The sequence below is a fragment of the Engystomops pustulosus genome, chromosome 1 (assembly GCF_040894005.1).
Source record: "Engystomops pustulosus chromosome 1, aEngPut4.maternal, whole genome shotgun sequence".
Taxonomy (NCBI): domain Eukaryota; kingdom Metazoa; phylum Chordata; class Amphibia; order Anura; family Leptodactylidae; genus Engystomops; species Engystomops pustulosus.
Genome location: NC_092411.1, coordinates 257,242,079 through 257,269,468, shown reverse-complemented (window position 1 = coordinate 257,269,468; position 27,390 = coordinate 257,242,079). Strand labels below are relative to the sequence as shown.

At 40.3% G+C, this 27,390-nt stretch overlaps 1 protein-coding gene across 1 annotated transcript in view; it reads left to right on the top strand.

Moving 5' to 3' along the window:
• DTHD1 (death domain containing 1) overlaps window positions 1-18,579 on the top strand; it is a 31,992-nt gene extending 13,413 nt beyond the window's left edge. Inside the window, exons 2-10 of the mRNA XM_072132436.1 lie at window positions 625-1,147; window positions 3,338-3,668; window positions 5,145-5,324; window positions 9,276-9,520; window positions 12,123-12,281; window positions 14,375-14,664; window positions 15,390-15,634; window positions 16,997-17,054; window positions 17,712-18,579. Coding sequence (XP_071988537.1) covers window positions 625-1,147; window positions 3,338-3,668; window positions 5,145-5,324; window positions 9,276-9,520; window positions 12,123-12,281; window positions 14,375-14,664; window positions 15,390-15,634; window positions 16,997-17,054; window positions 17,712-18,013 — 2,333 coding nt within the window. The 3' untranslated portion in view covers window positions 18,014-18,579. The remainder of the gene's footprint in view (window positions 1-624; window positions 1,148-3,337; window positions 3,669-5,144; window positions 5,325-9,275; window positions 9,521-12,122; window positions 12,282-14,374; window positions 14,665-15,389; window positions 15,635-16,996; window positions 17,055-17,711) is intronic.
• The last annotated feature ends 8,811 nt before the right edge of the window (window positions 18,580-27,390 follow it).

Sequence of the window (27,390 nt, the reverse complement as noted above, 5' to 3'; positions counted from 1 at the left end):
TTTAGGAAGACTACTCACAAAATAGATGTCTCAGAAGTAAATGAACACTCTATTTCATATGGGCATTTTGGAGGAATCGTAGGCCCATGGTGTTGTGTAGTTGTAATAAGCCTCTTTGGTGACACCTTTAGACCTCTTATGATTACGACAAAAAATTGATTAGATTATTTCTACAATTAGGAGAATTTTGTTTGATCTCCGTATCTTACAACGACTCCAATGACAAGTAGGACTCAAATAGCTGTAGTACTGGTATAAGTTAAGATTTACTCATAGAGTGAATACAGTACGTGACACTTTATTTGGTAATGATTTTGTTCTGGTCATGGTATTAGTCACAGCTTGAAAAAGGTAAAAATGGCTTCTACTTCTATCATGGAGATCTCATTGGTCTTTGGATTTTGCTGTCTCTTAAAATAAAGGATGTGCCTAGGGTTGACAGTAACTGGCTTCATCAGTGACCTGCTCCAGCCGGCTATTGGCTGATCTTTAGGCGTTACTGGTGTGTTGAGTGCTACTATGGGTCAGTCATTTTTTATATATGTTTTTAGTATATTGTTACTTATTTCACTGGAAAATAATTCCCTTGGAATATAGACTTATACCTGTGTACTCTACATGCAGATTACATCAATTATCTTATTGTGGTCAACCAAATCCTCGTGGATACAGAAAAAGGTTTGAAGCTAAGTGAACTACATCTGGAAAATATCGATGAACAATCAAAACGCTGTGCCGATGAACCTTCCGAAGACTATGCTGCAATAATATTATCTTCTGAAGATATCAATGGACTTAATAGTCATGAAGACATCACAGATTCCATAGAGTCGCCTGACTTCAAAGGAAACGAAAGTGAAGTTACAGATTCCTCAACCAATGTGCAAAGTGATGAACCAGACAATTCCATACCGAGCAAGAACAATGACCATGAGGAAACCAATGAAGCAGAATGTATGGACACGAGTTCTATAGCAGTTACTGAGGAACGGGAACAAAACACAAATGTCACCTGTGACCTAGACATCAATCCACAAGCACAACAAAAGGAGGAGAATGTTATGGAGAAGTCTAAGGCAGAGGTCACCATGAATGGGACAAGTACTACAGCTAATAGATCAAATTTTGAACGCTGGATCTACAAAGAGTAAGGAACATTCTGTGCTTCCTCAAAATTCTCCATGTACTTCAGTAGTCAATTAAAGGAAATCTACTACCAGGATCAAAGATTGAAAACCAGGCACAATTACATGCAGATATGTGCCCCTTCTGGCAGGATCCACTTTTAGCTTCTGTTGCCCTTGTTTTTTTTTCTAAAGGCTTTAAAAAATATGCAAATATGCCTCAGGGGCTCCATAGATGTTATTTGATCCCAGAGCCCCTAAGACTTATTTGCATCATTTTTAAAACCCTTTTTTGTAAAAACAAGGGCAAAAGATGGTAAAAGTATAGTGGATCCTCTCATAGGAGGCACACATCAGCGTGTAAGTGTGCTTGGTTTACAGTCCTGGTGGTAGATTTCCTTAAATTAAGATTATACTTCGTTCTGCCTCCAGTCCTTGATGGAACTGTCTTTCCCCTTTGTTTCCTAGTTTTTTTTTAGTATTGCCTATTTACTTTTATAGAAACAGGGTAACATTTATAAATTTTATTTATATGTCCTACTAATCCATTCCATGTATATAAAAGTGATCTGGATTACTATTCTTTCCAAATCTTTTTTCCTTTTGTTAACCAGTTGTAGAATGATTTTAATTGTCCAATGGTTGGCTGACCTGTGCTGTCCAGTAAAGCTAAAGTATAAGCTAAAATCTCACTTTGCCAACAATTATGTTCCTTAACCCCCTCCACCACCACACAAACGCTTGACTCAGTAGGGGAGATTTGGGAGATTATAAAATACAGACTGTTCCATTTTTATCTAAATTTTAAGGTATATTTGTTTGTCCGTGTCATTAGCTATGGCATATAAAAAAAATACAAAGATTCTATTTTTTACATTAATTGCCAATTTTGTTTTCTTCTTAGTAGTCTCTCTATCTAATATCATCACATACAGGAAAACATTAAAAATAACACCTCAATCACTAACAAAACATGCTAATTACAGATCACCTCCTTCTACTCCCAGCACAATAACCTCAACAGAGGTCACAGAGCATGCCCACAATACTCTCTCATAAATTTCAGTCTATAACCTGTAGACATGTCCATAAACCATGTGTCTGAAATAAAGGATATCTGTATATGCTAATAATAGCAGACTAGGAAAGATGGCTGCCTGTACATAGTATTTTTTTTTAAATAGCCAAAACATTTCCTTAAAGACCTAAAATCTCTAAAATTCTCTTGGACAGAGCTTCACAAATGTTTCCTGATGGTTTCTCATTTGCCAAATCTAGGTGATGGCTCAGTTTGACCAGTCATTAAAGGGGTTTGCCCATGAAAGAAAATTCTCAAATTTCAATCCCCTAAAAATCTTTACACAATAAAGATATTTATTAACCCCTCACTTTACAATTTTAGTGTGGGCGGGGAATCTCTAACCAGACACTTCATGATTCCTCTATGCTATGAGATGGTGTGTGCTGACAATGTGCTTAGATTACCAGGGTACAGGTTTATCTACACTTTCATTTAGCTTCTGAACATTGTACTAGTATCTGACACATAGAAATAGAGATGTGGCAGAGGCAAGAGATGAGGAGATCCATGAGATGCATATTACACATGACATTCTCAGCTCGGCTATCACAGCCATAACATACACAGCTCTGCTATATACCTCCCTACTCATCCCCTGGATAAAGACCTAATCTGCCTGTATCTTATAGATTTACTCTCCTCCCACTATTGTTTGCCGGCAAGAAGTGTGAGCTCATCTAGGAATGCAAGGGTGGGTGCTAGAGTGCAGAGACTAGCTCAGTGCAGCGTCAGACAGGAGAGCAATATGTCTCCCTCGACCCTAAAGTCAGAAGATTCAGGATCAGGTCCAGGGGAATCGAAATTGTGTACATCAAGACTGATAGAGACAGGTTGGAATTATATCTGTGAAATGCTGTATTTTTGATCATTGCATTTTTGATAATATCATTGAATTAAAAAATGTGTTATTTTGTTGTCCTGAGTATATTTAAAAAACTTGTCTTTGTGGGAGTAACCGTTTGAACGCCATGCAAGAGCTAAAACTCTTTCAAAATATATCTATTCTTTGCTTCTTAAAAAAAAAATATTTCAGTTTTGATTTCTTCTGGATCCTTAATTTCTAATAGTAATTCATAAATGAGATATTTTGAAAAATAATTCTTTGCATAGTAATAGTGATTATTTATTACAGATATACCCTACATGATGAAGAGATTGGTGAAGAAAGGCTTGCCTGTTTTATTAGAGCTCCTCCTTCCATCTTACAGGAGCTGCAGTGTAGATTCATAGATGACATTAGCTCTTTAGTGGTCTCGGATTCAGAAGAACTAGTCAGCAATGTGTTGAATATATCCAGTCTCGATGATCATCTTAAAATCCCTTTCCCAATTAGTATATTGATTCCCTTCCAAAGTCATTACAGAGGAAGCTATAAGGATGTGATGGTAAAGATCATTGATGGAAACGTCCAGTCAAGTTATATAACTCCTCATTCTTTAGATGGACATCATGGAGATTACAAGGTAAGAGGCACAGTTCATGGCTTCTATGATTATAATTAATGTTCTTATGACTTTACACCATTTCTTGGTGTAAGTCCATACCACCCTCTTCACGAATTCAAGGTAAGACAACTTTTTTTATTTTCTTGTGCTCTGATTCCCATGTAATAATACAGTAGGAAGAACTGAACAGATTGTACATAGTGTCCTATCTGCAGGGAGCATCTTATAGAGCAAATGGATCAGAGCAGATTATATTGAAGGAAGCCTACCACAACGGATCTACCTACTAAGGTAGATCCGGTGGTAGGTGCATCTAATGTTTGTAAGGATCTCCCTTTTTAGGGCTAATCCTTTACTCTCCTCTACCTTTTTTAATCTTTAGTTGTAATATGCTAATTTATCAAAGAGGCTACTGGGGGCGTGAAGTAGCCGGAGCTGAGGCTACACAAGGTGTCTAATTCACATCCCAGTAGCCTCCTTGATCCTCCTACTACGATGAGCTGTACGCACTCGTGCGCAAAGCCAGTGTTCTGCGCATGCTCAGATCTCCGGCTTCGCGGACAAGGGTGCACAGCTTCTTGTAGCTGCACGCTGAAGATATCTGGCTAGGAGGCTACTTTGGAGTGGAGTAGCCATGTCGTAAAATTAAGATATTACCACAATAAAAGATTAAAAAAGTTGACTAAAGGATTATTCCTAAAAAGGGCTATCCTTACATATGTTAGAGGCATCTACCACCGGATCTACCTTAATAGGTAGATATGTAGTGGTAGGTTCCCTTTAAATGTTTTAACTTCCGGGAGCAGAATATACAGCAGGAGAGCTGACCAGATTGCACATAGTACAGGAAACCAAGTGGACGATCCACTTAGGTAGGTTCCAGCACACAGCTCTCAACACGACTAAGAACATGAGAAGAACTTCAGTAAAGTCACTGATACAATTTGTGCCTACAGCCTTCTAAGGCACCCAATCAAGGTGTGGTGAGGACACGCTGTCTCAATGCAACACGACCGAACTGGGCAACTGCAATGAAAAATACAAGACATGCCCCAGATTTTGCTGTGTTACGGCACCGGTCACTCGGCTTTCAATGGAGAGAGGAGGGGTGAGGAGCACTGACCTCTCCTATCTCCTGCACAAGGGGGAAAGCTCTCCATTGCTATGGCACAGAAGCGTATTCATTTATTGGCATGAGGCCTTATGGGAATGACATAATAAATATGCCATAAATCCAGGGTGACAGGTTTTATGCCAGAACATGGTCACATTTTGGTTAATAAATTTTCCCCTTTGTTTTCTCAGTAGCTACAGTCATTTCCACAGCTCTTTCCTGTAAGTATGCTTACTTTATAGTCCAGACATACTTTCCTAAGCTCACACTCTTCATATTGAGAGTCTTTTAATGATATTTTTACAGTTTTATTGTAATGTGCAGCAATTTCATATTAGCATCACATTTCTGCTTCGTTTACATTCTCCACGTGTTTGCAGGGAAATTTTGCAGAGGTTAAAGTGTACAAACTTGGCACGTTTTCCGTGGTTTCATGTTTGAAGAAGGAGAATTTTACTGTTCTTAAAAAAGGATTATCTTTAAAGCTGAACGTGGATTCACGGATTTCCTTAAATTACCCCCCAGGCTGCTTCAGCTCTTCAGTAATTGTGCAGTTTAAGGTAAGTCAGAATTTGGATCTTTTCTTTAAAATGTGCTACATCTGGCACATAAATTGTAAGAGTTATTTCCCAAAGCAGCAGTCCTTGAGACAAGAGTGGGAAAGGCATTATTACAACTTAGAATTATTGTAATGTGAAGGCAATGATAAGTGCTCCTTAGGGGGTAAGTATTTCAAGATACTGACTTTTATGTGCGCACCTCAGATTTCACCATCTGCAGGTATAAAGACTCCATGAGATAATTGATCTCTTAGATGAACCGAGCTGTTTTCAGTTTTTTAAAAATCATAGTTAATGTTCATGGAAGTTTCATACTTAGTAAATGAACCCCTTGGGCTGAGCACAGCTGAGTTGGCTATAGTACTGTATATAGCTGCTTACCACTAATACCCCGGTTAGGATTTTGTTTTGTGATACTAATTCAGAAAGTTATAAAGTGTTGCATAAACTGTTGTCATTTTATTTCTAAAGACTAGAATAGAAAATGTATTTGACCTGTAGGTGACTTTTGATACAAGGTAGAAATACTATATAGTACTGAGTAATTACATGCTCAGCTTAACACACTACTACTAATGTAAGGCAGACCCTGGGAACAGACCGAAGATGCAGAGAGTGGGTCCTGCTAGACCCACTTTCCAACAGCCCCACCCACTGCCAAGTAGGGGTTAGACAACTAGAAGACAATGCCCACCTAAAGGACATCTACCACCAGGATGAAGGATTGTAAACCAAGCACACTGACATACTGGTGTGTGCCCCCTCTGGCAGGATCTTCTCATTGTTAAGCTTCTTATGTGCTTTTTTTAAGAAAAAGGGGCTTTAAAAATGCAAATGAGCCTGAGGGGCTCCAGACTCCATTAGCACCTATGGACCGCAAAGCCCATCAGATTCAGACTAAAAGAAAAGCAGATCCTGCTTGATGGGGCTTGTACCAGCATGTAAGTGTGCTTGGTGTACAATCCTTCATCAATCCATCACAATAAGGCGTAGACAAATGGGGTCTGCAACAGCGGGTGCAGATTTTGACAAAATCTCAATCCAGGAGAGCACAAGAAGATGCTGGTCCTAGCAGCAAGTGTGGTCTCTGCTGAATATTTATAGGGTCACTTAGAAGTGTTCCTTCTCCAGGTGGAGGGAACAGGCAATAGCAGACTTACCTTAAGGCTAAATTCACATGATGTATGCCCACCGTACTATGGTACGGCGGCGGAAGAGCGCTGCTCACCACTGCCGCTCTTCATAGCGATATATGGCAGGGCACAGTATTCCGGTGAAAGATAGGACATATCTTTCTCCCGGTTACGGAATGGTGCACATGTGCTGCACCGTACCGCTCCCATATGGCGCCATGCACCCATTCCCGTGTATGGGAGATGTATATACGTAGTATATACGCCGTATATACATCCCCCATATGTTTGTGAATGTAGCCTAAAGGTGCGTCTACATATACAGTTTTTCATATACAGTTTTTGATGCCAAAACCAGGAGTTGAGTGAATGTGGAATGTGGAGGAGGAGTAGAACTTCTTAATGATAAGTCCTCACCCATAATGATCCACGCCTGCTTTTGGGTTCAAAAACTGCATCCGAACATGTGGCTGCACCCTAAGAGTTACCTCTGGCAAGACCAAGGCAGAGCACAGAGAGATGGACGATGTTGTTACAGATGTGACAACTAACCTACAATATCCATGTCAGTCACCACAAATAAGTTGTCTTGTAAGGAGACCAAAGGGTTAGAAGTCCTCTTACCTACTTAACCGCTTAATAATACTTAATTGGCCCTTTTTTGTTATTGTTTCACTCCCCACCTTCAGAAATTAAGTAATATTTGATATATTATAATATAAGTTTTTTAAGGCTTTCATGTGTGCTCCAAATGACATGACTCCTAATTCATACATGTTTTATTGTGCTTTAATACATTGTAAAAAAAAAGTAAAACCTTCTGAATGAAAAAAAAAATCTGATGCTAATAACTTTTGCATACTTCAGTACGCAGAGGTGGGCAAGATGTCATTTTTATGAGGTTAGCTGACATTCTCACTGCTACCATTTTAGGGACTGCATGACTTTTTGATCAAAAAATGGCATTTCAGACATTTGGGTGGTATTTCCGATTACCTGGTTCAACTTTAGGAATAATGATGATATATTTGATCAGGACTTTGGGACCCGATGTTTATCATTTTATTTGTTTTTTTATTTTTTATATCAGTACTAGGGAAAGGTGGGTGACTTGAGCATTTAGGTTTTTAACTTTTGTTTGCAATTTTTTTAGATCCTCTAGGGTGCTTTAACACTAGTAAGTCTGATTGCTTCTACCATATTCTGGAATACATACGGAGAAGTTCTTCTAGATCTGTAAATGTGTGCCATTGGCCCAATGTTATAGATTTACAGCAATGGAAGGTCCTGGAGTCTTAAAAGAATGTATTTGCCAGTGGCAGTTAAAGGGTTAAGACTCACACTCATCTGTGCCAACATCAATCGCAAGTTTTACTAATGGGTATATTAGTACACTAGTACGTAGCAAGTCGTTAAGGAGTTAAAGGGCTTTAGCAGGGTAAGTATAAGACCATAATAGAGTATCCCAGAGTCCAAACCTTCAAGGGGGAACATGGCCACTCAAACCCCCCACCAAATTTTATACTGAGAAGGACCTTCAATCAAGGAATAACTCCAGCATGTCCACGGGAATACTTTTAAAAAATGTCTTCCTTTATTTCTTGTTATAAAACATCATTCACGGCAAACAGATAAATGATCAGACTTGGCCTAGTGTGAACAAACTGACGCGTCTGTTTGGAGCGAAAAGAATCAACATGACCGTGAACAAGTCCATTTAGGATGAAACATGTCAGTCTGTTCACATTGGGGCACATTTACTAAGGGTCCATCGGAAGCATTTCCGTCGGGTTTCCCGAATATTTCCTATTTGCCCTGGCTCACGCGATTGGATTTTGGCGCTTTGGCGCTGGGCTTTATTGCAATACAAATTGGGGGACGTGGCCGTCGGACAACCCGACTGATTCGGAAAAAACGCATAATTTAAAATTCTAATTGTGTCGCAAAATCAGCACTCACATGCACCAGGAAGAAGATGGGGAACTCCGGCGGACCTGAGCGGGGAAGCGACTCATTCAAGAGATTGGGCACACGCTGTAAGTGAATTGCGGCAGCTCCGAATCCTCGTCAGACATTCCGGATTGGCGGATTCAACGAGACGGGTGAGGAAATGTGCCCCATTATGTCCAGTCTGATCATTTATCTGTTTGCCATGGATGATGTTTTATAAGAAGAGCCAAAATAAGAAATTTTTTAAAGTATTCCTGTGGACGTCCTGGAGTTATTCCTTGTTTGTGGACTTCTGAATTATATCTCCGTGCACGAAGGGAATCAAGCACCTGAAGGTCCTATAAAGAAGGACCTTCACCAATGAGATCCTTATATACCTGTTATTGCTCCCAATACACATGTACACCAGAGCCATTTCAGGACCTGATTGAAAGCAGCAGAAGGAACACAACTTTCATTACCCAAGAAGCTTGATTCTAGTACCACATGTAGGAAAATTTCAGACATGTAGTGGATATAATATTCATACATCCCAGGGCTCATGACAGTCTTATCCGCCCCTGGTTTTAAAAAGATTCTTCTACAGTTTCTGACTGTAACTTTTCCATTAATGATAGATGCATCAGACATTACTATTCATGACCATTCACCCAGGAAAATTCTTCTTAGATACACTCACATTTTATAACAAATTCTCCAAACTGAACTTTCACCTTCTCATGACAATTTCTTTTTGTCCCTAGTAGCTCTTAAATCTAATATTCACTTTATTTTTCATCTCATAGTGGTCGCGGCCTGATTCTCGCCGCATTTTTTTTTTATTTCTTCCATTCCAAACCTACTTGTAACTTTTATATTATTCTTGTAGGTTCAACCGATAGATACATCCTTGATCTCTGTACTGAAGACAAAGCATGATATATATCATCCAGTCGTGTCAAGCAGCCCCCTCATTCAAGTGAAGCAGCCATCAGTTCAGGCTTTCCACAAGTCTGTGACAGTTTTCCTTCCATGCCCTCCGAACCCCGAGAAAAAGAAGGCAGGAGACGATGCAGAAAATAAGAGGGCAGCGAGCACTGCGGCTTCAAAGGCCACAGGAACACATCATATTCGGTAGGTTTTTATTTTTTTTGGTATAGTACATTGAATTCTTTTTCACTTCTCTTAGAAGTCTTATAATCTGTGACATACACTGAATTCTTTACCACATTCCAGTTGCACTTAGGTACAAAGACACATTTTCTTATTGGAATACATTAGCATCGGAGGTTTTCTTCATTTCTATCTGATCAAAAGAAAACCTTTGGTGAACCTACACTTTTATAATAAAGAATGACATACAGTATCATCGTAAACCATTCATAAAAGCATTATATTATGAGAATTTATACCTTATAAGTGTGAATAATCTGTAGAGAATCTAGGGCAGCGCTCTTACTACCATGTACAGAGTATTGGATTTTATTTAAAAAAATTTTTTAAGTTTTTGGGATTTTTTTTGCTGTTTTGGGAACAATAGTTCATTTAGTGGTTGATGGTTGATTCAGCAGTCACTATTCAGCGGTTTGGTAATGTATACACACAGGTGGCAAATAGAGTATATTCTCCATTTGATTTTTCAGTGGGAACCTGGTCTAGTAATTACGAGACTCTTTTTCCCGTGACTTAGTAACGATTCAAATATCACATAGACCACATCTCAATACACAATATTTCTTTATAAATATACATGTAGCAGACATAAGGCATAAGTACTTCACCAATCTTCGGCTAGATATGCCTTAGTCCATGAATAAAGTCCACACTTTAGACATCCATGGCTTCCACTAAGACCCCGAACGCCCGGTGTGTCCTGTGATGTTTCGGAGGAGGTTCCTCCTTCCCCAGACATGACATAATAATGAAGCTATTGATGTCTAAAGTATGGACTTTATTCATGGACTACGGCATATCTAGCCGAAGATTGGTGAAGTACTTATGCCTTATGTCTGCTACATTTATATTTATAAAGAAGTATTGTGTATTTATATGTGGTTTATGTTATATTTGAATCGCTACACACAGATGGAACTAATGCCGTATCACCTTCCCTGAGGCCTATATAGAGAGGGGCCCGGAAACGCTGCTCACTGGATGCAAACTCCATCTTCATTCGCCAATGTTTAGATGCTGTTGACTACAATGGTGAAACAGGGAGCTGCTGGCATCTTGCATGGAGCCTTTGCAGTAATTACATTGGACAACCGCATAAGTCAAGAAAAGATGAATAAGGAAAGAATGAATAAGTGGTTTCAAATACGCTTCAGAAATGGAAGCTTTGTGGGTGCAAAAAAAGGATATTAGATGAAAATATAAAGGAGGCATAAGGTGAGGGGGCGACCAAAATAGGCTCAAGGTACACTAGTATTAATGGTATACAATAGCTGATTATGTTAGGAAGCAATTGCTGCCTACAATTCAATTCAATTTGTGTCTATGGTCATAATATCCCCGAAAGCTTTGAAGAATAGTCCTATTTAATGCATTTAAAGATGTTAAACTGCATTCAGAACAGTTGGCGAGGCCGATGTTAGGCTTCTATGTATTCCTCCTGGGGTGGATAAAGAATGCCATGGGCCCTGAACTGTATGAATATTATAGCTCATACAAGATTGGGAACCACTTCCTAATATGGTACTAGAATCAAACTTCTTAGAGATTGATGAATATGCCCCTTCTGCCTCCTTTCAATCTGCTGTTTCAGGACCCTTACAGGACCTTCAAAGGTCCTATACAGCTCTTGTGTGTATGTGCGGTCAGCTTCTGGGCGGTGGTGGTGGTCTGTTCCCCTGTTTGTTTATATGGGGCATGGACCGGAAAGACTGCAGCGCTGGATTCAGAGAGGGGGCGCCGGGAGGTAATGTTTATGTTTTCATGTTTATTTTTTTCAACTTGCACCATCCGGGCCAGCAAGGGGTTTTTCTGTACCCTCGGATGACCCCTTTAACTATTAAAAAAAGTAATGGCGCGTGGAGTGACTAAAAAAGAATATCATAGCATGGACTGAGCAGCTTATAGCAAAAACAGTAAAAGTAAGCCATTTCTAAAAGAAGAAAAGAAATGAAAGAATAATTATTAGTAGGATTTTGCACAAATCGATGCCCATTAAAACTTCTTCTATGTGTTATCCATGGCCTGCTTCCTTTTGAAATCAATTGTTAAAATATTGTTAATGAGACAAGAGGGCTTTGGGGGGAATTACCAGAGCCCCTCCGTACTGTAGCTTCTACTGTTCAAGGAGCACTTCCTTTTCCCACTGTGTTCTAAAACTTTCTCTGCTGCCGTGAGATAACAGCAGACAGAGGGACAGGGAAGTGCTGGGAGAGCAGGGGGAAGTGCACAGTTTAACAACCTGTGAAACTTCAGCTTGGGGTGGCTCTTTAGCATAATTTTAAAAGGAGGCCATGGATAAGAAATATAAGAATTTTACCACAGTCACGGTGCCTGGATCTATGAGTAACTTTCCCTGATTTATCATGATGGATTTTGGTTTAAGAAAGAATCCAAACACAAGTTATTCTCATGAACACTGAACTATAGCCCATTTACCAGTAATCACAATTAATATTTCTAAAAGTTGTAAACAGTATTTTAAAAATGTAGCCACAGAAAACAAAAAGTACAATGTTCCTAATCTATTTTACTTAACCCATAAATGTTGCTTCCTATATCATAGAGCGGTCAGTGCCTCAGTCAGGAAACACGGGGATAATCCTAGTGAAGTACTCAAATTGCTGGCATTAAAAGAAGAGCAGTGGATTGTTGTGGATGACGTGGTGGTCAAAAATGTTCAGAATGGTATAGTCTCATTTGAAGTGAATGAAAATATTCAGAGGTAAAAACATTTTCCGTGGTTATTTATATGTAAAATCTGTAAAATTTAAAAAGTTTGGGCCGGATTACAAATGAGCTCCTGTGCCACTTGTCCGAAATTTGTGTTTATAAATATTAGTTCAGGGTTTTTTCTGAGCTTTAATTTATTTGCTGTCAAACCGGTCATAAAAGTAATATTTTACTAGTTGTGTTGAGTGCACCCAAACGACAACTCCACATTCCCGCCATTACCAGCCACAATGTCGCCAGTAGCATTCAGATCCCTGTGGTCATGTTAATAACATGCTGTCCTCCGGATTGGCAACTCAGATTGGCCATCAGCTTGGTACTGTTGTTGACAACTGCCAGCACTGGTGGGGGGTCAGTAATGAATCCACTTATCACTAGTTACATGTAAAATTAAGAAAAACATTTATGTTACATCATTATACAGAGATCATGTATTAATAGCAATTTTCATGTTTAGATTTTGTTTATGCCATGCCATTCTTTTGTAGTTTTCTATGGGCTTATTTCAAACTTAGTTTTTGGAACATGTTCAGTGTGTAAACCAGGAGAGCTCCCAAGATACATGTTAAAGGGGTATTCCGGGAATATGACCGCCTGGCACAAAAACCCATGATGATATAAATAAATGAATACAACAATACTCAATGTCATTAGTCACAAAACGGAGCTTAAATAGTTTGATTTTATGATACAAAATTTATGGCCTCTAGTAGGTGGAATTATCAATAAGATGGCCGCCACTGGAAACTAGAGTTCCATGATCCTTTAGTTCTCAGTAACTCCTCCTCCCTCTTATGCCCTGCCCCCAGTGATGATATAACAGGTTTTCTTGCTCTGTTACCATAGTAATGATGTGCAACTGACAACACTGGCCATTCTGGATGCACCGCAACCAACTGACTACAGCCAAACATAGTGGTGATCACATGACCTGTCCAGCCAGGTGCAGGACATGTGATGTGGACATGTGACCAGCAGCCATCTTCTGTCCTGAGTCTGCTCCGCAACGGACCGCGCGGAGGAAATTAATGGACTGATTAAAGGGCCGGTAGCATTTTAATTCTCCATTACAGTCTATGTCACCAGCATTTTTCTGCTAAGAAGAGCAACATTTTAAATAACAACTAATTACACATTAGCTTATATTTTGAGTACCCATTTGTATATGAATTATGCTTATTCCTGGAATACCCATTTAAATATTTCAATAGCCTTCTGTTTTCAGATGGAGGCCAATGCAGTAGCCTTTCAGCTTGTGCCTTTTAAGACTGCATACATCAGGAACCCAGGATGGAATAGGGTAGTGGACAACACTAAATTTAGGTCAAAATAGCCCAGAGGAGACCTTCGAAAGTCCTGAAATGGCTCTTGCGTACATGAAAGCATATGTATAGGAATTCATGGATGAAGGTCCTTCTCAGTATAAAATTTAATGGGTGGTTTGGTTGGTCATGGGCCCACTAGAAGACTTGGGCCCTGGGCTACCACCCAGACCGCCTATATTATAATCCACTACTTCTCCCAATATAAGCTTATAATGGAAGATTAAAACAAAGTGTTACCTCAGCCTAAGTTTAGGCAGTTTCTTCACTGTCTTCTTGCATGCTGCAGCAGGTTTTCCATCTGTATTATGTTTTTGTTTAGGAAGAATTTCAGGTCCAGTGTTCAGGCTCACCTGCCTTCCACTAATCCCCATGATTGATGCTGGGCATGTCAACTGTTAAATGTCATGGGAGTGACAATCCTAAGCAAAATGGTGGTATGCACATGCTGCCGGGACTTAAATGTTGCTGGTGGCTTTGCTGGTACCATTAAAAGGGTAACAACCATGATTGGTGCCAGCCCAATCACAAATGTTACCAGAGGGGATGAGCACTTAGGTTCGGATATGGTGCCTGAACTCAAAACGAGCCTTAGAATGTTTCGGCTGAAACGTTTATAGTAAAAAGTTCCTAGATTTTTGCTATAATATGGCATGTTGATAATTTTTCCTACTTAGTTTACTCCAAATACTGCACACATCCCAGATACTTTCAGGAGACAGCAAACTGATCGTTACTATTTATAATCTCAATCCTTTTCCAGATTTATTGTAGTCCGTCTTTCCTCGGCTATGGACAACAGTCACCTGGTCAGTTTTATTCAGAGCCTGGAATATGCTATTTACAGCTCACTGGTCAATGTTGTGTTGTATAGAAGGAACGATAACTGTAACAAAGTGATTGTTGAACTGGTTCCATCCAAAGAGTTAAACTGGGAAATCCCTTCCCTCCTTGAGGCAGGATACACTGGCCCCCCCGAACCATCTGAGCCCATTGTTCTTCAAGAAGGAGATCAAATTCATTTTAAATTTGGTGGAAACATCACAGCATCAGGTAAAATACATTTCTACAATATATTAATATGTAAATGATCTGTTGAGAGTAAACTGTTTTTATTTTGGGACATGTGTTTTGTGATTTCGGAGTGATCATAGATGTATAAAGGCGGAATTAGAGCTTTAAAACGCTCTCTTCATTGTAATGGTTCATAATTTTACCCAGACACAGGGAAGCGCTGGCAGGGCCTTGTAGTTGACCCATCCCAATTCCTGATAGTATACATGCTCCTAAATAAGTATCAACACTGCTTTACAGTTTCACCAACTGACCAGGATTAGAATAGGCCAAAAATGCTTTATCAGTGGAGCTCAAACTCTAGGACCCATAAGTAGATATTATGATGGTTCTGTGAATGCTAAGGTCCCTTAATGGTTTCATAGGCACCATCTATTACCCGCGGTCCCCAGGTTATGTACAAGGCTCTATAGGTATGTTCTTAAGCTGAATTTGTATGTAAGTTGGAACAGGTATATTTCCTAAGTTTCATTCCAGCCAAATAATTTTTGATCTCTGCAATAAAAATTAAAAATATTTTGGGTTGACAATGAATAAGGATTAATATTAAAGCTTCATTGCCAAAACTGTACAGTTGATAAATGCACCCTGGGACTAAAGTACAGTAAATTTTTGGCATTCAAAGAGGTCACAGTTGGCAGAGAGGTCGGTTTGTATAACTGAAGGTCCCTACATCAATTTTCTTATTGTTTTCTCACCTTTAGATAGTACAGAGTGTGGGAAGACATTCAAACTCACATTTCATTCACAAAAAATGCAGAAAAAGTACTTAGACATCAGTGTTGTGGATGAGTTTGGAAACTACAGTTCTCCACATTATAAAGGGACTGTCGCCTTCTATAAAATATCTAAAGACGAAGTCATGGGAAGTTATACATCAGGACTGTCGACAGAGAACTTTATACAGCAGAGACCTCCAGTATGCAAGCTGTCGATAACTCTTCCAAAGGTATCAGTTTCCTGTTTTGTTGAAATAACATGGACTACATAATATTTGGCAAGGTATTGTATCGGAATTGTATTGTATTTTCACTCTGAAGAGTTGGCATAGGTTCGTGTCCTAGGATGCAAGAGCTGGTGGTTGGGAGCAGAGATGAATGGTTAGCAGGCAGCAGTATGAGAAAGTCGTGGACATCAGGGTATCACACAGTGTAGGGCATGAACCACATATGTTACCGCCACCGGTAGTGATACTCCCATAGCCGGTACATAATGCATCTACGCGAGGCGTCTGATTCTACGCCAGGTCTGGAGGCTTCCATTCCACGTCCATTTTGTGTAGGGAGGAAAGATTTAGCAATTTCTGTCTCTTATGACTTTTAAGCGGCTTGAACACCAGAAAACTGGCAAACAAACCATGATAAAACCCTTTATGTTTTTTAATATTTACATGGTTCTTGATGAATATTGGCCCACTCCTCTTTGTAACATTTCTTGCCAATTTGTGGACATTCATTATGCAGAGCTTCCATGATATTGATATTGGGTTATCACCAAATTCAGAAGATAAGGTCTAACCCTAGAAATACTTGATACTTGTCACTGTTTTGGGAAACTTAAGGAGCACTTCTATTGGGTTGAGGTTGGGGCGGGTACATTGCAACACCTAAATATTTTTTTCTTACTTATTGCTACAAGCCTAAATCACCACTGGCTGGTATGAGGTGATAGGCTGTGATTGTTATTGCTAAATACTGTAACTATACTAAACAACTTCTGTATTGTCTGTCCATAGACCATTGTTCTAGAGGACTTCAGGTTTATTTAGATGTAACTTTGAAAAATCAAGACGTGCAGACATGTTTTTTTTTTTAGAAAGAATAGGCTTTCTTCTGTCAAAGTTTCCAAACATATCATATATGTTCATTCTTTTCCTTAATGTACTGTCATTCACTAAAACCATCCTATGTCCTCTCATGGGAAGATTATCAACTGTCTTGAATGTTTTCCACTTATAAAACTTTCTTTACAACCAGCAAATTTTCTGAAAATGTTCTTTAATCCTTTCTATAATATTGCACAGCGTTGATTGCTCTTCCTTGGTATTGCGTTTACACACACTTAAACATCCAAACCAGCAAAGTGACAAAACATTTGCTTTTATAGAGCTGGTTACACTTGCTTGTGATCAACTACACAAGGTGATTTGATAAGCAGCACAATACCTCCCGATTCTTATCAAAGCAGTAAGAGTGTACTTACTTCTTTACATACTGCTTCTTTATTGTTGTTGTTGCAATCATTGGAATCCTTTGTCATAAGAAACCATGAGGATTTGTTTTAAACTCTACTCTTTATCTTGTAATGTCAGGTGGAGAAAAATATCAGCCGGCCATCAAGTACAAAACTGTTATCAGTAGGTCCTGGAGGTAAGTTGTTTTGATAAAAAAAAAAAGATCTGACATATCTCCTGTCTTTTTTGTACTCGTATTTGTGATGTCTTCTGTTAGTGGTGCTGAGTCGAGAGGAAGACAAAGGTTAAAGCTTTGAATAGCTTCTCAGACAACTCTTTAACTAACTATAAAGCCTTCTTGAGACTGGCATACACTGCCAGATATTTGGTTATATGTCTGTCGTTCACTCTGTTTGGTTTCTGTATTCCTGACTCTTATTAACTGTCTCTTGCATTATGATTTTATACTGCCCTTATAAATGGTTGTGGATTCAGTTTGAAATTAGTAACAAGCAACAAAGATTTTAAAAATAGAAGTGTTAATACTTGATATCTTAATGAATGAACAAAATGCAAAGTGTATAAACAAACAGAAATGAAAAAAAAAATAAAAAATCTTGATCACTCTTTTCCTTCAAAGAAATCTGAAATTCTGGGTAACCCGGCAGGGACGTTGTTTCAGACATCTTGGAAAACTAATAACAGATGGTGTGAGGATGTGAGCTAGTTCAAATTCTTCTGTCTCTTCTTGTTGTTTCACATATATTTGATGATATTAAAATCAGGGACTCGGACTCACATCAAATGTTGATTTCTATTCATTCATTTTTATTTTCTCCGTATTTCTTTACAGATATGTTGTGGGACAGTGTTCTAAAATGGGTGTCTCATGAACTTTCAGAAGAAGATGTCTCAGAGCTGTTACTTTCTCTTCCCATCCATCGCAGTACAATCCAGCTGGTGAGACTGAAAAGCCCCGATAACTTGACTAATCAGGTCTATGAATTACTGAGTCTTTGGAAGAAAAGGCTCCCCACCTCAACAGATAAGTTCCGACTTCTAGCGCGACATCTGCATAAGAGTGGGAGAAGTGATCTAGTGGAACAGATGAAAGTGAAATGGGCCCCAAACATGCGGGGAATAGCAACTCTGTAAATCTTCCCGTCTTTATTACAGGGAACCTGTCAGCAGTTCTGAACATGCAAACCTGCAAACAGTGCTGAGTAGAAGTCCTGGAGAGCTGTGTAACTATACCTTTGTGTGTGTTGTTACTAGAAGTAGGTCTGTGAAAAATGTATTTTTATGAGGCTGGATTTCCAAAAAAAGAGATACCGATTCAGTTCACCATTCAGAAGATTACACAAGGACTGAGGAGTGGCGAGGTCAGAGGCACGGAGGAAGAAAAAAGCACTTGGTAGTTCCATGTAGACGGAAACCTCTCCTTGGTAGTAACATGGTGTTCGGTCCGAAATGTGTCAACTCCTTTTCTTCTGCACAATGTTTTTCTATTTTAATCATACTGGAATAAATCTTCTATGTTTTTTATCTTGGTCTTGCTGGAGAACTTTGCTATTTTTCTATGTTGCTGGACTTCCATCTTTGGTGTAGGGGTATGTGACCTGTCTTCACTGAACACAGCAAAACCTTTTCCCCCTGCCCTGAGTCACTCCTGCAGCAAGTTTCTCTTCAGTGATAAGATCTCTCATACCAGTGCTCCGAAACAATCTTGGGTCCTGGAACATAAATAATTTTTTTTCACAGTCCTGCAGCTACTAACAAACACACAAAGTTATGGTTACACAAATGTCCAGGGCTCTTACTTAACACAGTCTGAAGCTTTGTATAGTCACCCTGCTGACAGATTCCCTTTAAGAAACTATCCAATACTTGATATGTACAGTATTTATCACCAGCAGTAACAAAATAATTCTGTATATTTTTTCTAATTACATTGTGTTAATAGTTAATTAATAATAAAAAAATGTCTTTAACTGTTTATGAGTAAGTACCATAAGAAATGTAAAGTTATATACATAGTATATAGCTTAAGACATATAGCTTACGACTTCTCTAAAAATCTCATCTCAGTGGTAAAGCACACAACACCTTACAAGAATATATATATAATGGTTTCAAAACCACATTTATTTTTTCAAGGCAGATAAACCGGTACACGTAGACATGCCGGACTCAGGCTAGTGGTACACAGGTCTCAGGCTCTAGCTGGGAATACCCAGGGATAGATACAGGGCACAGTCATCCCTAGATCACCAGATCATGCGTTCCAGATCAGGACTAGAGATGAGAATTAAGTTTGGGTCCGGGCCGGGGTTCAGCTGCATCCCCTACCAACTAGCCATGGCTGTAATTGGCCAGGGGAACACCCCCAACTAGAGATGAGTGAGCACTTAAATGCTCGGATGCTCGTTATTCGAGTCAAACTTTTCCGGATGAACGAACCCCATTGAAGTCAATGGGAGACTCAAGTATTTTTCAAGGGGACCAAGGCTCTGCACAGGGAAGCTTGGCCAAACACCTGGGAACCTCAGAAAAGGATGGAAACACCACGGAAATGGACAGGAAACAGCAGGGGCAGCATGCATGGATGCCTCTGAGGCTGCTTAATCACAACATTATGCCAAAATTATGGGCAACAGCATGGCGATGACACTAATGTGAACAAAAAAACGTATTAGATTACGCCACACGTGACGTACAGTACGCTTCACCGGCAGAGAGAATGTGGATTGGGATTTCTGGAGACTAGCTTGCTACACAGTAGTAGGGAGACTCAGCTAGATGAAATTGCATTTGCACCACTGACAGCACACAAAAGGTTTTGTGCTGTGACTTTCACTTTCACTTTAAAAAAAAAAAAAAATTCGTCAGCCTGTGCCTAATTCAAGCAAACCCCCAATAAATTGTCCCACTTAGCTGTTTGAAATGGATATGTGTGTCACTAAGAGCCAAAAATAACGTTTGCAAGTCTTCCTGCAAATTCGTCACAATATGGTAGTAGCTGCACTACTAGTGCCAGCCACCAGCAAAAAAATAAAATAATGCAACCCAAGGGCTGTTGGGTTCTTGTAGAATCACTCCTGCCTAACACTATTCTAATAGAACACTATTCTAATAGAACCCTAACGCTTTCCCTGACCAGCAGCAGCTCTCTCCCTAGCGGCATCCAGAATGATCCGAGCAGCGCGGGCAGGGGCTAGTCTATCCCAGGGTCACCTGATCTGGCCAGCCAACCACTGCTATCGACGTGTAAGGGTACCACGTCATGCTGGGTGGAGTGCAGAGTCTCCTGGCTTGTGATTGGCTCTGTTTCTGGCCGCCAAAAATCGAAACGGCGGGAGATGCAATTTTCTCGAGCGGGCGAAATACTCGTCCGAGCAACGAGCAGTTTCGAGTACGCTAATGTTCGAACGAGCATCGAGCTCAGACGAGTATGTTCGCTCATCTCTACCCCCAACCAATCACAGCCATGGCTAGTAAGTAAGGGCATACATTTTCCAGATTGGTTGCACAGCCACCAATCCGGCAATATGTCCAGGTCGGGAGAACTGGAGTCACTAATTTGGCTGCTTCGCCAGCTTTCCTAAGCACGAAAGGAAAGGACATGCTTTCCTGCAAGCCCCCCAGTCTTCACCAGAGCCTGCTGCAAAGCGGGATGGGTTTTAAAGGACACTTAACCAGTAGGGAAGCAGCAGATGGTGAAAACTCGACTAATGGTGACTGGTACAAGGTCTGGGCTGAGGACAAGCAAATGGCAGAGCATGACTCAGAGGCAGGAACATGTTGCGGAGCAGTGGTCTGGAACACACAAGTGCACAGAGCTAATGGAGCAGACAGACGGCTGGAGCATGCGGTAAAGACCTCATACTTGAGCAAAGACTAAGGAAACACATTTATAGCCCATCCCACAGAGTAGATTCCGTGACCTCAAGAGAAATTTAGAGGATATGGCTGCAGTGCAGAGCAGGGAAAAATCTGCATATTCGCCACCAGTGGGAGTCAGAATCTAGAATCATGATAGCAAGCAATATGCATACTTGCCACCAGAGGGAGATAGAATACAAAAACAGCAGAATCATGACAGAATCCCATTCATCTCTAGTCAGAACACAGGCTACAGTTCACTCAGGGTTACTGGGTTGTCGTATCAGGGCAAGGCTCATAGTCAGTCATGGGTAACCGGCAGGCGTACCACAAGACTGAACAATACCAATTCAGGCATAGGTACAGAGATTCAGAAACATATAGGTGTACCATGAGTGTCAGCAGTCCAAGGTTCGGCAGAGATTCACAGAAAGTGTACCACACATGGAGTCACCTGATCAGCAGCCATATATGAAGCCCCAGAATGCCGCCCCCAGCAGCTGACTGTCAAGCCCTGCATATCTCACCCCACAGGTGATACATATGAACCACCCTGCTTTCCAGGGATACTGAAGGGCAGCTAAAGGGTGCAACCAGAGTCCATACAGAGGATACTAACAATTTGTATTTTAGTTGCATCATAACCTGCATCATAAAGTCCATTGTATGACTGAGTACAGAACAAAATATTGTAGCTGCATTCATGATGTCAATGTCAAATTTGCACCAGGTCCTAATAATAAGTTGCTATACAAACACATATACATACATACAATATTTTCTTTAACCAGCTTCGGTCCCAGTTTATTAAGTAACATAAACTTTGTTAATGGAGTAAACTTCCATGGCAGTTTACTCCCTTCAACTTTGTGGTCAATGATGATAGTGGCATCTACGGAGTTAGACAGTGGGGTGAACTAGGTTGGAATGGCAACTGGATGCATGATAATGGCCTCAGTGTCCACCATTTAAGCCTATTAGACCCAGCCAGTGGTACAAAAATATTGCAGCTTATTATTTGAATGGTCATGGTATCACCCAAGTGGGACATAAAAAGTGTTAAACAAATTTTTCTAAAAAATAAAAAAATAAAACAATTTCCCTTATTAATGTATTGATTCAATTAAAAAATAGAAAAATTAAATTTAAAAAGCCTCACTGAATGGGTATCACGAACTTGGTAACAATTCAGACTAAAATGATATGCTATTATTTTACCTGTACAGAGAGAATTATATAGAATTAAAAAAACCCTCCAAATATGAAATTTCTTGACTTTACATTTTACCAATGGTAGATTTCTAGCAGTAATGTGCCAGTTTCTTTATGTACCAAGTGGAACAGTTTTTAGTGCATAAAGAAACAGCACACTTACAAAGAAAAATACTTTTAAATATTATGTTAATTAGCCGGTGGCACTCGTCACCTGAGTGGCTCTCGGCATTGCCGGCTTTTAATTTATGCATTCCCCGAAATGCAATTGTACCTCCTGCTTCTGTCTGAGGAGTTAGAAGAGAGCTAACACCCCCCTCTCGAAACCCCGCCTCTTTTGACATCACCTGCTGTGTCCTAGCTCCTCGGGCTGGTGCAAGAGGTACAATTACATTGGGGGTGTGTAAATAAATTAAAACCCGGCAATGCCGAGATGCCCTTAGCTGACCTCTGGCTAATTTACAAATTTTTGTAGAAGTCTTTTTCGTGAAATTTGCCACTACTTTACACACTAAAAAAAATTCCACTTAGTGCATAAAGTACAGGCATGTAAGTGCTGGACATCTACTATCAGTGAAACTTAAAGAAAAAGAAATGAAACAAGCACACAAAAATGAAATCTCATTCAATAAAATGCTAGCTCTCCAAATAGGAAATAATAGATTTTTTTCCGTAGAAAACTGTGTTTTGTCCAAAAATTTGCGAAATGTAAAAAATTAAAAAAATAAACATAATTGGTGTCTTTGTTGCCATACTGAACTACAGAAAATTTTTAGCATGTTAGCATATGTAAATGAAGTAAGAGAAAATAAAAAGTTATATAAAAAAAAGACAGCTTTTTAGTTTGATTCTCCAGCCAATGTTAATAAATGTTGTGTTTTGTGATCAATTTACCTATGTGGTATGTGCCGAGCATGTACCAGTGTGCGCCGAAGCTGCTTCTGATATAAAGATTACTAAAGTGTTTAAAAGCATTACAGCGGTTTATGAACATAACGAAGATATGCTCCGGCACCAGCTCACCCTGAGCTGGTGCACGGTATTTGCTGCTTAGAAGTACCATTGGAAAGTGGTAGGTTTCCTGTAAAGCGTTATTCCCACAAAGACAAGTTTCTTAAATATACTCAGATTAACAAAATAACACATTCTCTTATTCACAGATAAAAGTCCAACCTTTTTCTATCAGTCCTACTGTGCACAATTTCAGTTGTCCCTGGTTCCCGACCTTGTATCTTCCGACTTTAGGGTAGGCAGCCATATTGCCTTACACTATGGAGCTGAGCTTCTCTTTACTTCTGCTTTCTGCAGCAGCCTCTCCCCCTGCATCCGAGGACAACCTCACACTGATTCACACTGTGTTCCAGCCCCAATAGCAGCAGCAAGAGGAGAGCTACAAGCTACAGGCAGATAAGTTTTATATCCATGGAGGGGGAAGAAGGCACAGCAGATCAGTTAGTATGAGAGCAGAGATGTAGCAGGGCTGACTGTGTCATTGGGGCAAATTTACTAAGGGCTTTGCGATTAATAATATATTGTAGCTGTGATGAGGGAGATTCACTTTCCTTATATTGTTCTGTTCATTAAGTCATCCATATCCCTTACCTAACCCCAGCCTCATCGTAATTAGCCTAATGGAGCTAGCTACAGTGTTACCTATAGTGGGCCAAGCTTCAAAGCACTTCCCCACCCGCAGTGACTCTCAAAGGCTTCCCTCCTTTTCTTAAACAATGAGTCATAAAAAACTCTTAGACCAATATTTTGGTTAGGGGCAGTTCCGGAGTTATTTTCCATCTCAGCCCAAAGGCAAATACATTTTTGGAACCTGTATCGCCAGGGTATCATATAAAATGGGTCAGACTTGGTATCAATGCACTCCAGGGATTCCCATGGATCCAATGATATTAGAACCCTGACCCTACGACTTCCCCTTGAGAAGCTATACCTTCTCCATGGTTCTGGACGTAATACCAGGTAGGAGGGTCCTATGAGCCCTCCTGGGGGTGTGAAGGGGTGTGTCTGCACCTAATATAATCAGAGCCCCCCTGATCCTTTTGTCTTTCTTGGAAAACCTGTTACCATCACCAAGTGCAGGAAGGATCCTTAAGTGCGGCCTATGAGTTTCCTTTAGGCCCATACACAAGGTAACTGACATACAAATTGCTGATACTTGTAGTTCTAACCTTGTATTTTGTACAATGTTTAGCTGTATATATATATATATATATATATATATATATACATATATATATATATATATATATATATATAGTGTGTACTGTTTGTTTAGTGTGCCCTTAAGGCGATTAAATATAAAATTTAACCAGTGTTACTCTTTTATCTCGATACACGAACCCCCGTCTGTGTCTCGGTTGTATACATGCTACTGGGTTGGTTCCTCACACTATATAATCCCATTACACACCGGGCTTATATTAAAGGAGAATTGGTGGCAGCTTATTTGGTTTGATAAGGTTCTGTTTTACTGAGACTAGAGAAAGGTTCTTTAAGCCATTCAGGGATGAGATTTATTGTTGTACCATATCCGGAAGTTGTGTGGACAACTTTAAATCACTTCCTGCTCCTCACAGGATCTTGTGTAACCTTCAGGGGTCCGAAACATCACAGTTTCCATCACAGTAGCATCTGAATATTTAGCAAATGTATAAACCATAAACTACTTGGACATTAATACTTTGGCTATAATTTTGCTATCCTGATAAGAAAATATATTCACTTTATACCTACCTGTAAAGACCCACTAGTGACATCATCACAATATAATCACAATACAATGTATCCAATCAACTGTGAAATCATAACAAAGCACAGCTATACATGCTATCAAATACTACTGTGATGTCATAAAGGAGTACAGACTATATATACAATGTAGATATAAAAACTAATGTAATAAGACATTATAGCTTAACCTCACCGAACCTGTACATGAACATATCTATAAACCATTAAAGTCCATTGATAGCTAGAAGATCAATCACAAAGCCTGATTGATGAAGGATTTTTCTTTGCCCTAAGATGAAAAGATATTGCACAAAATGTATTTGAGCTTCTTTATCATCTTACGCAACTGCATTATCCCATGTTCCACAAGATGGCGCTCAAAGACTTTGCTTTTACTGTAGAGATGTCAAGGTGCAAAACACATAAAATATATCAGTTTGGGAAATGGATTATACATGGATATAGGGGACAATGCTGTGTCATTGTATTTATTGCATTTTTAAATCATCACATAGACTAAAATATACATTTTACAGACTTTGGGTTGCCCTGAAGAGGATCAGATCCTGGCACAGGGGATCGTATCCCTAGAAGGAAGCCTCTTACACGCCATGGTCATGCTTGACTGCGGCAAGTAAGGGGTTAATACTTGCGCTGTTATATACAGCTGACACCCACTTCTTCTGGTGCCTGCTTAGTGAACAGAGAAGGTGCCAAGTGACCAGAGGTTTAGTCAAGGTGCACTCAATGAGGCAATGCAGGGTGATAAAGGTCCCCAAGCAAGACAAAAGCCACTGGTAGACTGTATAGAGAGGACAGCTCTACACTGGTTTTGTAAATGGCGAGGCTCTAACCAGTGGAGAATGTAATACCGCATCTAGAGACTGGCATAGTGTTTGCCCACATCATTACAAAAAAGTTGATTCAGCTGATACAGCAACTATTGTGTTTGGAATTGCAACACCCCTGCCAAAGCATGGGCAGAGGAGTGTTTGCGAATGAGGCCTTTTATCTGTATCTCCCCAGCAGGTGAGCCTGCGCAACTCACCTTAGCAATAATGCAGTCATTGTTAGGCATCAGCAGCTGTAGATACTGCCTGTACAGGCAAGGGTTAAGAGATGTGTGATATGTCATCAACTGACCAGGAGTTAACAAAACCCCTGGACAGCGAGGAGCAAAAGGTCTTAGGCCCGAGCATTGCTCCTGAGCACATGTCTTTTACCACAGGTCTACTCTTAGGACAGACCTCATGAGCTCTTAGGCCCAAGCTTTCCCACGGGAGCACACCTACTACACCTTCTAGAACACACCGAGTGACCAGAGACAGTGTCTGTGCACCACTGGCACAGACACACAGCTAATCCCAGGACAAGCTGCAGCATCCACATCTGGACACAGCCTCATCTCAGCCTGCATTTACTTCCAGGTTGGTGCATCTATCCCTGAGGACACTCTCCATGACCATTCCAGTAATCCAGAATCTCTCCAGTAATCCAGCATCTGTTTCAAGATTGTTTTGGCCCATTGCCTGCAGTTGCTCTAATAAAGAATAGTGAGTTATTTTGCACAATATTGCCTCCGACTGTTCCCTGGATACGGCTGAATCACCATCACAGGCTCCCCATCCATTACCCAGGGACATATACTACAGACACTAAGGGGTTGCCCTAGAGAGAACTAGTACATCAGCCTCTCCCTCCATATTTCTTGCACATGCCACCTGCTGGAGCCCTCCGGTCCCCATACCAAGCACTATCCAGCAACTCCGGTATTCTGGGCACCGGCTGCCTCCAGGCCCCAAGAAAAGGCTAGGCCCCGGTGGGGGATGTTGCAGAATCAATGTCATCCCTTTACATGTGGCAAGATTGTTCAGGCCATCTAATTCTCTTTCTGTTACCTGCAAGACCTTTGAAGACCACCTGGTAGCACTATTTCTGGCCATTATTTGACTTGTTGGAGACAAGACTTGTTGGAGTTGCATAGATCCTTCACACAAAATATAAAGTAGAATCTGCTTCACAACTCTCAATTCAATTTATTGATTTCATAGTTTCAGATACATAGCTATTCTGTCAGGGCAGCTAAATAATAGTATCCGGGAACAGGCACCGTATTGGGGTACATGCTAAAGAACAGGGTAAAGGCTCTGAAACAGGGTTCAGAGTGCAAGTTCAAGGTTCAGAGTTCCTGTTCAGGCAATATACTGTACAATGTACAAGTTCATCAGATTACAGGGTTCAATATACATGGTTCAGGATTAAAGGTTAAAGATACAGGTTCAAGATATGGGGCTCTAGAACAGGCAGGGTTCCAGATCAGGTCAGATTACAGGATGTGCGGACTCGCTCGCTGAGCCTGTATCTGGCTCAGATACAGGTTCCCGTTTAGACTGGGGTTCAGGGCACCGGCTCAAGTTGGATACTGGCTCAGTTCCAAGTTCAGAGTTTCAGGTCCAGCAAAGCATAAACAAACATCAGTACTACAGATCACAGGAGAAAGTATAACCAGCACTGAGTGAACTGATCCCTGGGAATTTATCCAGCCCCTGGATGACACCCTCAGCGGTTGACTGGCTAACCCCTGCATCATTTAACCCACAGCTGGAGTCCAATGTTCCAGAATGGAACCATCCAACCATTCCAGAGCTCAGATACTGCAAGGCTACTGTCAATCAGCTCCCACCCAGCAAGGCAGC